General features: G+C 41.7%; 1 protein-coding gene across 1 annotated transcript; it reads left to right on the plus strand.

Annotated features, from left to right (window-relative positions):
• The first annotated feature begins 265 nt into the window (after window positions 1–265).
• On the plus strand, window positions 266–9,944 carry LOC115764665 (octopamine receptor beta-1R). Its single transcript, XM_030707853.1, has 7 exons — window positions 266–717; window positions 4,026–4,223; window positions 4,295–4,466; window positions 6,238–6,374; window positions 6,430–6,612; window positions 7,098–7,251; window positions 9,383–9,944. Exons 1-7 carry the CDS (start codon window positions 308–310, stop codon window positions 9,647–9,649), a joined length of 1,521 nt encoding a protein of 506 aa, XP_030563713.1. The 5' UTR covers window positions 266–307; the 3' UTR covers window positions 9,650–9,944.
• Window positions 9,945–10,247: the final 303 nt, after the last annotated feature.

A 10,247-nucleotide genomic window follows, 5' to 3' on the forward strand; every position in this document is an offset into this window, starting at 1 on the left:
TAGATTTCAATGCGACAATAAATGAAATATGAGCACTAATAAATCGTTGATATCTATTCAATTGCAGACTTGGCCAGCAACTGCTGTCAGCAGTAAAAGCAAAAGTCAATAGAAACAACAAACAAGCAAACAACAAATGACAGTTACATTCAGCATGTCCTGCAGAACGAGCGCCCCTAACCATATGTATGCCATAGGGCAACTAGTCAGCAGTGAGTGGCAAGCCAATAATTGCATTGGATTCAAGGACTAACTTTGCCATCGAAGCGCAACAGCAGCAACAAAATAACAATTTGCTCCATCCACTATGACACTCATGCGCAGGATAACGGCAACGGCTGCGACTGCGGCGAGGACCCTGCTCGAGGATGGCGGCGCGGGGGCGACATCACAACCCGTTTACATGCCACTGCTCCTGGAGGCAACGGCCACGGTATCAGCATCGGCACATGCGAGCTATTTGAATTTCGTTGCCGATGGACTCATCGATGTGGACGAAGGTGTTGGCAACGGCGGCAGCCGGTCCGTTCCTTTGGATGATGTTGACGCTGGCCATGTCCAGGACAATGGCAGCACTGCCGCAGCCGCTGCCGAAACTGGCGGCGCGCATTTGACATTTGTCATCGTCAAGTGTTTCATTATTGGTTTCATCATACTGGCCGCCATACTGGGCAACATGCTGGTGATTGTGTCCGTTATGCGCCACCGGAAATTGCGGTGAGTTTTAATCGCGTTGCCAGCCACAACGTCAACAAAACAAGCCAGAAAGAATGGTTATCTTCGGCACTCCGAAGATTTAATACCCTTGCAGACCCAACCTATTCATAATGCTCATAGTGCATAGAAAATGCCGTGTATTGTTAGGATATCTTGAAGAGCAAAATGTTTTTCATACATGAACCTCATTTTCGACCGATCGTTCCTATGGCAGCTATATGATATAGTGGGCCGATCCAGCTGGCACTTCTGCAAAGTTTCATAAAGATTAAAACTGAGAGACTATTTTGCATAGATATAGACATGCGGACAGGTGGACATGGCTGTATCGACTTGGCTGTTGATACTGATCAAGAATATATATACTTTATGTGGTCGGATATGTCTTCTGCTCCTGCATTTCACGACAAAATTACAATACCCTCTGCAAGGGTATGAACAACAGTAATGGAAGCAACGCCCAAACGTGTTCCATTTATTCATTCATCCATTGGCCCGACTAGCTTGCGGCGCGCTTTTCTTTTTATACCCTGTTCGCATTAAAAATGGGTAAAAAGGATATTAGGTTTTTGTACAAATGGGAAAAGAAAGAACAAAGAAAAGAGAAAAGAAATGAAAATCTAAAGAGTAAAATAGCTATAAGACATGAATTTCTTGTGTGCGATAGACAGATTGAAAATATTGAACTCTACGAATTGAAGCGCTCGGTTATCTCGGTATCGGTATCTCGTGATCTGGCATACCCCACTTTACCACTCTTTCTTGTTTATTATTGAATTGTTCGCCACAAAGCACCATTGTCATCAAGCGCTGTCAAGGACACGGCCAGGACTTTGTGTCTATGTAGCTTTTTGCGCTGTGGCCGCAGGCGTGTTAATCCCGTTCGCCTTAGCGCCCATTAGCTGGCCATCATTTATCATATTTTGGCCAAGTTGCGTGTCAAGATATTTGTCAACTGGCCGGCTCTCAATCGCACCCGGCTACTGTTTGTCGTGTGGGGGCGGTATCTGTTTAATAACATGACCCCGTTGGCATACTTATGTGCGGCACTGTCAAATGTCAAAAACGTGCGTAATTACATCGAATATGTTAATAAGAAGCGCGCATTAAAATATTGTGGCCTTCTTAAAAAGGGCACACACACACACCAGCCCGGCTGGCATTTCATTTACGGCAATTCGTATAAATTTTGTGGCAACAACAAAAACAACAACAACAACTGAGTTGTTGGGGGTTGTCAGCCTGCGGCAGTTCTTCATAATTTTGTACGTGTTTCAGGCACAAATTCATATGTTGTATTTTGCTGGCATTTAAGCAACATAAAGCACACATACACGTAGACGACCGCACGGTCTCTCCCCCTCCCCACGCCCGGGGGCGACCAATGTCAAGGCATGAAAACTCTTAAAGCGGCCCAAGAAAATGTTCACCTTGGCGACAGCCCAAAGGGCCACACAGACACACCTGACATTTGCGGGGCTCATTTAACTTGTGGAGCCTGCGTAGCCGGGTAATTTTGTTGCCTTGGCAGAAGGGCATCTAATGGAATGGTGGAATGTTGCCTATTGCCAGGTGCATAAAATTTTTTATCTGGCTGCTGCTTCTTCGGGCCCATTTCAAATGTTTTGCTTAGCTGCGCAGTTTAAATCATTATGGCAAATTAAGCCTAATTATGCTTAACATGCATTCCTACTTAAGTCTTTGGCCCGTGAGTGCCCTCTATGTGTGTGTGCGTGTCAAATCACAGGTGTACGTCTAACTCCAGCTTTCCTGCGATAATTTGGGCCTCATTTAAGCCAACTACATCACAAGGCTGTGTAAACGTGCAGAAGCCTTTTCCTAGTTCAAGGAGCTAGCCAATTGTACGTGTGCGGCTGGCTGACTTAATATCCGGTCCGCTAATTGAACCAACTTTCTTACAGACCATTAAGGTGTAACAAACTAAAAGTCGGTTGTGTGTTGCAGCAGGTCTAAATAGAGCTATATAAGTTATATGTACTGCAAAGATGAAATGCTGCTTATTATATTCTAGTTATAATGACAGAAGTTCTTGTGGAATTTTATGCCGAAAACAGCTTGAACTTGTCGGAAATTATATAAGCTCTAAGAGTTTCAAATAAATGTTAGGTTTGTCAGTCTGCCCATGTCTTAGCATATTTGAACATAACATAATGTTAAACTGTTTTCGCAAATCTTTGTGACGTAATAAGCTCAATTATCGTAGGCCCAAGCATTGCATTGCTGCCACCTTGGATCTGGCAGCGCCCAACAATGTTAACAGCTTGCCATTAACAGTTTAATGTGAATTCCAAAATGTATCGAGCTGTGTATCGATAAGTGCTGTCAATTTTCAAAGTGGCGTTGCCACATTTTAAAACTTTATTGAACAGATAATGCAGATCAAAACAGAATTTAACAGTTACTTTGCAGAATTTAATCTATTCCATAGATTTTCAAGAATGTTCAAGTAAACATTTATATAACAATGTTCAACATAGCTCACAACAGGCTTCCAATAATTTCAAAACTGCGTATCTTACCCCGACAAAGACCCCAAATTTTAATGGTGAAGTTGACAAGTCATAAATCTAATTAAACTTGTCACCTATCAGAATCGAGCTGGCACCGTTCAGGCTGCCAGCCCACAGCTTCATCCTTTAATCGGCTTTAAAACGACGCCTTTTTACTACTTATATTCTGACGTTGCCTTGTACTACCTTGTACATTTTCTGCGGTGCTTAAAGCTGGCCATCGACTGTCCGCCTTTGGCCAACCCCTTGCTGTCTGCCCTTTTTTGACTCCTCTGGCATCTGGCGCCTGGTTCCTGCGGATTGTAATTAAGTTTGTGGGCGTTTGGGCGTAGAATTGTGCGTGGTTCATTGGCCTAGTGTAAATTGTGAATTATGAAAATGTAATTGCCTCTTGCTTAAAGTTTCGGCAATTAAAGCTGCAATCACTTTCAGCGTCGCGCATACGCCGTGTGTCCATAATTGAGTTTAACATTCTGCGGTGCTTGTTGTTATTGTTACTGGCGGTTGCTGGTGGTTGGTTGCCTCAGTGTCTTAAGCAAATTATCAATTAACTCATTAAACTCCGAAATCCACGCCACGAAAAGCTGCTGTCACATGCGGCGTATGTGTAATATACAGACATGTTATCAAGACGACAAGCTGAAGGGGAAACTAGACGCGAGAGTATAATGACATCAATGTGTGGGTTGCTTAAAACTCAATTTGTACAACTTTTGAACTGCATTTCCGTCGAAAGTTTCTCAGACTTCCTTTTCCATATACATGCTTAATTTACAGCATCATCACAAACTATTTTGTGGTTTCACTGGCTGTGGCCGACATGCTGGTTGCCCTCTGTGCCATGACTTTTAATGCTTCCGTCGAGATATCTGGCAGATGGATGTTCGGATCACTCATGTGCGACATTTGGAACAGTTTCGACGTCTACTTCTCGACAGCCAGCATTATGCATCTATGTTGCATTTCGGTGGACAGGTAAGTGGTCAAACACAAATGCCTGGTACAGGTACCCCAAAAATACACTCACACACACACTGTTATTTTAGGTACTATGCCATTGTGCAGCCGCTGGACTATCCGCTTATAATGACGCATCGTCGTGTGTTCATCATGCTGCTAATGGTTTGGCTGTCGCCGGCGCTGCTCTCGTTCCTGCCCATCTGCTCGGGCTGGTATACCACTAACGAGAACTGGAAGTATCTCAAATCCAATCCCCATGTAAGCTGCCTTAATTTGTGTCTGCATTGTTTATTCAATTTCCCAGCGCATCAGAATTCAAAATTCGCAGCTTCCGCTCCGAGATTACGTGTTCGTGTGTGTGTGTGTGTGTGTGTCTGTGTAGGTGTGGGTGTGAGTGTGGGTGTGTAAGTGTGTGCCTGCTAGACATGCATTTTGCTGGCTGCTGCCCCACATATTGGCCACAAGGTGTGCCATAAATTCTGCCAACACCTGCAAGTGTAGTTGGCATTTGGACTTGTCTTCAGACTAGAGTTGGACGCGTGTCGGAATTTATTATCACGACACAGGCAGCAAAAAACGCACGCTCTTTAAAATTTTGAAAAATATATGACAAGCAAAAGATTTAACTAATATCCGGATTCAAGGATGTGAGGAACATGCTTCCCGAACCGTTACCTAAAGGCAGAGCGTTTTTTATCGAATCCTCAACTACAAAGCAATGTAGCTTGTAGATTATATTGAATCCCATTACTTTATAACTCCAAAGAAACCAATCGGCTGAAAGCTGCAGATATATTTGGCACTTGGATCCCATAAAATATATATATAGTACATATAATATATATATCCTTCCTAAATATATCCTTCATCAAGAGGGCGAATTGATTTAGTCTAGCTGTCCATTCGCCTTTATAAACGCGTCAGTCTCGAAAACTAAAATATCGATAAATATCAAATTAAGTTAATGGTTTTTTAGGCAAAACTAGTTTTAAAAGCAGAGCCTTGCGCTTTCCAGAGTCTGTGTGTAAAGTGCATAGTTAGCTTGCCTGTATGTAATTACATACATACTCATATGTGTGGGTGTGTGTGTTTGAAACTTTCTGCGTATCTCCCGACTAAAGCTTGCTCGTAAAATGCACATATTCAATTCGAGCACCTCATATTACGTTCAGTTGTTCACGATAACGAACACGACACGCGTCCAGCGCTGTTGGCTCAGTCTGACAGCTGAGGTTGAAAGAAAATTGATTTATGTGTGCAGCGTTTTTATGCTATTTTAGGCGCTCAGCCGACGGCTGGCATATTTATTACTAAGTCTGCTTTATTGGCCAGTTTTCGACATGAGCACGTCCTGGACCATTCCAACATATATTTGTTAAGTTGTCAGAGAAAGTGGTTCAATACCTGCTGCCTGCTGCCTAACAACTGTTGCCAGCTGCTGTCGGAGAGGCTTTGCCATACAAATGCTGATGTATAAATAAATGTAATTATATTTGCGTTTGTGGTGTCACATCTTCAGCTTGTGCTTGTGCTTGTGCCGCCTGTGCATAATTTTCGACTTCACACAAAGCGCCGACTCATTGAAAGCCCTTTGCATACATTAGCATTCAACTCGGGCTTTAATTAGTTTAACTTATTGCGGTTGTTCTTGTTGTTATATTTAGTCAGCGTCAACTCTTGCATAAATCTAATTAGATGGCCTCCAAAGTTGAGGGCGTGGCCACAATATCACATTATTGATTTAATGTATGCGGTAATTGGGTTTTCTATTTATTGCTACAATAATCGCATTACGCATACGCAACGTTGCGCCCGCGATTATCACAATGGCAATTGTCTGTCCGGGCTGCAGTTGCAGTTGCTTCTAATGCCGTTGGCAGGCCATAAAAGCCACAGCAATTGTTGGCAGTCTTTTGTTTAATGCACTCAACTATGTTATTTATTTTGATTTATGCCATGAATTGACAGCCCTTGCATATCAAGTGCTGCACTCTCGGCGAACATGTAATCTATTTTAATTGAATTGCAGATATGCGAATTCAAAGTGAACAAAGCCTACGCCATTGTTAGCTCATCGATGAGCTTTTGGATACCGGGCATTGTCATGCTGTCCATGTACTATCGCATTTACCAGGAGGCGGACCGTCAGGAGCGTTTGGTCTACAGGTAAACCAATTAATTTGTTTGCCACAATTAACGCTAATTACAAAGTCCGACGCAGATCCAAAGTGGCCGCCCTGCTGCTGGAGAAGCACCTTCAGATTAGCCAGATACCCAAGCCCCGGCCCAGCATACAGGTGGAGCAGTCAACCATAACGACAATGCGGCGCGAGCGGAAAGCAGCCCGCACATTGGGCATCATAATGAGCGCATTTCTGCTCTGCTGGCTGCCCTTCTTCTTATGGTGCGTACAGGCAGCTCGAGGCTGGCCAACATTTGCCATATCAAATATTAGAAAATGTACTAAGAAATTAATTGAAATACGTGGAAGCCATTTCTAAAATTATATTTATTATTTTGCTAGAATTTTATGAACATTTTAAAAATGATGTTAATAACTGTCAAAGATTACAAGAGTCGAAAGCTTGAGTTTCTTGTTGCGCCTAAGCGCAGGCAACAATTTTTTAGTTAAAGTTGAGATAAGAAAAGTTGAACAGAAAAAGTTCTTTGCTCCTATTAAATGAGTTCAGAGTTGCGAATTACCTAGAAAACAACTTACCTTAGTTATTCTAAGCCTGCCTAGTTAATTACTTATAAGACAAGAGAAAGAAAACAAAGATATATCTATGAAAATTACAAGTCTTTTGCCTGTAAATGCAACAGGAGTTTCTACAATGCCTGAATATATATTTCATATTTATAAATTATATTTATTTCCTTGCTCAACAGGTACATCATATTTACGCTCTGCGATAGCTGCAAAACCCCACGACTTGTTGTTGGCATTTTGTTCTGGATTGGTTACTTTAACTCGGCGCTGAATCCAATCATTTATGCATATTTCAATCGCGATTTTAGGGCCGCCTTTAAAAAGACGCTCAAGGTGAGTTCAATGTGGGGGCTATTTGTCCTATTTACGTAGTGGGCGGGGCCTCATTATACAAATTGCCAAGTAAGACCTTCTATCAATGCATATTGCTTTTGAAAACACGTCGATACCCAAACGCCGTTTGCCTCCCAACTAGACTTAGTTAGAAGCAGCTGCTGCAGCAACGGAAAAACCAAGTACAACAGCAACAACAGCAACAACAACAACAGAACAAACAACAACAATAAGAGGGGGAACTGCAACAGAGGCCCATCCTGGTAGCTATATGAGTTTACTTGGCGCTGCATTGGCAACTAGTGCCCCATTTATAGCTTGAACTTAAAAATATAGCATATATAAGTATTAAGCTGACTGAGCAACAGTATTAACTAACTATCAACTGTCAAATGCAACTGCAATTGCAACTGCTTCAGCTACAGCTTTTCACGACTTTCATTGCGACTGCGATACTGTTAATTGCCTGTTGACTTCCATGCACGAACTGCTTGCCCTTTCTCTATAACTCTCAAGCAATCGCTTGCAATTTCTCTGTCTCTATTGTAAATTGGTTTGTTTTCCTCTATCTTTATCTCTGCTCTCTCCTCTCTCATCTACTCATCTCTTCCATGCACAGCTGGCTTTTGCCCTACTGATATGTTCCGACAAACGCTAAGCCCTGCCAGAGAATGCCACAAAACAAAATGTAATATTCAAATTGAAAAGCTTGCGCTTATATAAGTATACTATCATAATATGTACATATCCATATATGATATGTGCACACACATGCACACACAGACATGCTGCTCTCTTTTCGGTTAAGCAACAACAGCACCTGTTACAAAACGGTCTCCAAACAAACAACAACAAACACTTACAAATGCGCATATTTTGATGCCCACAGTTTGTTTGAATAACATTTCTTTTTCTGCCTTTTTTTCTACACATTTCTCATTTGGCACACTAGTCTTTAACAGCCACGCACATATTTACACGAACACACATTGCGAGTCCCTTTTTTTTTTTAAATGAATGCGGCTTTATGTTTTTTATTTCCCTCGGAATTTCCCTTTTGATACCCTGAACCCAGTGAAAATGCCTGCAATGGGTATAAAAGTTTGCGGGAAGGTAAATATATTCTTGATCAGTCTCAGCAGCCGAGTCGGTTTAGCCAAGTCCGTCTGTAATAATCGAAGATTATAAGAGCCAAAGATTTTAAACTGTTAATTAAGGTTCTCCTAGTGCAGGCCTAGATCGATTTAAAATATCGATAACCTTTCTCAATATCAATGAGTATCGATATACGCTCTGGTGTAGTATCCCGTTATTGGTACCATATTTAAGAGAGGTAATATTAAGAGTGTAGCAGGATAAATACATACATACATTCACATACATACAATTTCCCGTTTATCTCAAGCTTGCTCAAAAGTACTCTAATTCTTGCAAGAAGAGCTCGACAAGCCCAATTACCTCTTGTCTCACTCACACATGCATTAAACCCTTGTCACTTCTCTTCTTAGTCTGTAGGCATAAAGCGAACTCGGAGTCAGTCGCGATCGAACATTCGCATAAAATAGACGTACCGAGACGATTTTGTGTTTTACTTCGTCAGCGACATTTGTCTTTCTTAAGAGGTAGAGCCTTCGTCTTTGGTATTTTACACACTTTTTTATGCGATATTTAAGCCATGTTCAGTTTATCAAGATCGAACGAAGAAAAATAAAAGTAGCCTGAGCTAAGCAGCAAGAAGCAAATGTATATAGCTCTTCGCTGAGCTTAGGGTATATCCTAGTCGGACACTTTCGACTAGTCCACTTTTACTTGTTTATTTTTATTTTCATTTTTTTTTGTCATTTGTTTTTTTATTATAAATATACAAAAGAAACTTTGCAGAGACATGTGCTGTCTATCTCACACCAACACACGCCCACCGCCCATACCCGAATTCCGAGCGTGTGTGTGTGTGTGTGTCTCTTTTTGTCTCTTATCTATTTATCTCGCTCGCTGTATCTGTCCCCGACGTCGTTTAAATATGCCTAACCTTTGCGTACGTAGTAAGCATTCTCTCTACGCCTATTTGCACTCATTTTGGCTGCGTCTGTTTGTACGTGTGTGTGTGTGTGTGTGTGCTCTTCTCTTGCAGAGCTGCTGTCCCTACGCGTTCATCAATTGTCGCGCCAGCTTGCGGGCGGCTGGGCGGGGCAACGGCGCCGGCGGCGGCCATCGAAGAGACAACGGCACCAGAGACGGTTCCGCCGAGCTGCCGGCCTACATGAACTCGACGGCCTCATCGGAGATACACATGAATGTGATGCGTGCGCGACAGTATACAGCTGGCACGCCCACACCAACGCCCACAATGACAGGACAGGAGCAGCAGCAGCAGCTGCATCCGCTGTACACGAACTAAGCCCTTTCAGCTCTTCTTCTTTGGCTTATGTGCAGCTGTGTGTGTGTGTGTGTGTGTACAGTTAGATGCAGCACAACCTATGCTAGGAATTCCACATATATGTATTACCTATCTATAGAGCTATATATATATATGCCCAAAACTATGACCACGCTAAGCAACAGTTAAATATGGGTTTAAGCCGAACACGACAATCCCACAGAAAAATACTGAAGCCTTCTAAAAAAACCAAAAAAAAAAATAAATCAGATAATCCGAAACTGATGTGCAAAAAAATACACTCGAAATATGAAATATGTTTACGTACAATAAAGAAAAAAAAGAAAGGAAATTGAAATATTTACAAATTGAATTTAAAGCGAAATTGTTGGGCAAAACAAATGAAAGAAAAGAATTCCAAATTCCTAGAATTGCCTGCAACGATTTCACGCAACATTTGATTGGCATTTAGTGCAGTGTTTATAATAAGTATACTTAACTATTTAATATATATAATATATAGATATATACAGACACATACATATATTATATTGAATGTTTGATATACGTATTGCTATTTGATGTCCCATAAATATTGATACATGCGCGTGAAATGGAT

Source organism: Drosophila novamexicana, unplaced genomic scaffold (assembly GCF_003285875.2).
Source record: "Drosophila novamexicana strain 15010-1031.04,08,12 unplaced genomic scaffold, DnovRS2.1 tig00000870-arrow-arrow-pilon, whole genome shotgun sequence".
NCBI classification, from domain to species: Eukaryota; Metazoa; Arthropoda; class Insecta; order Diptera; family Drosophilidae; genus Drosophila; species Drosophila novamexicana.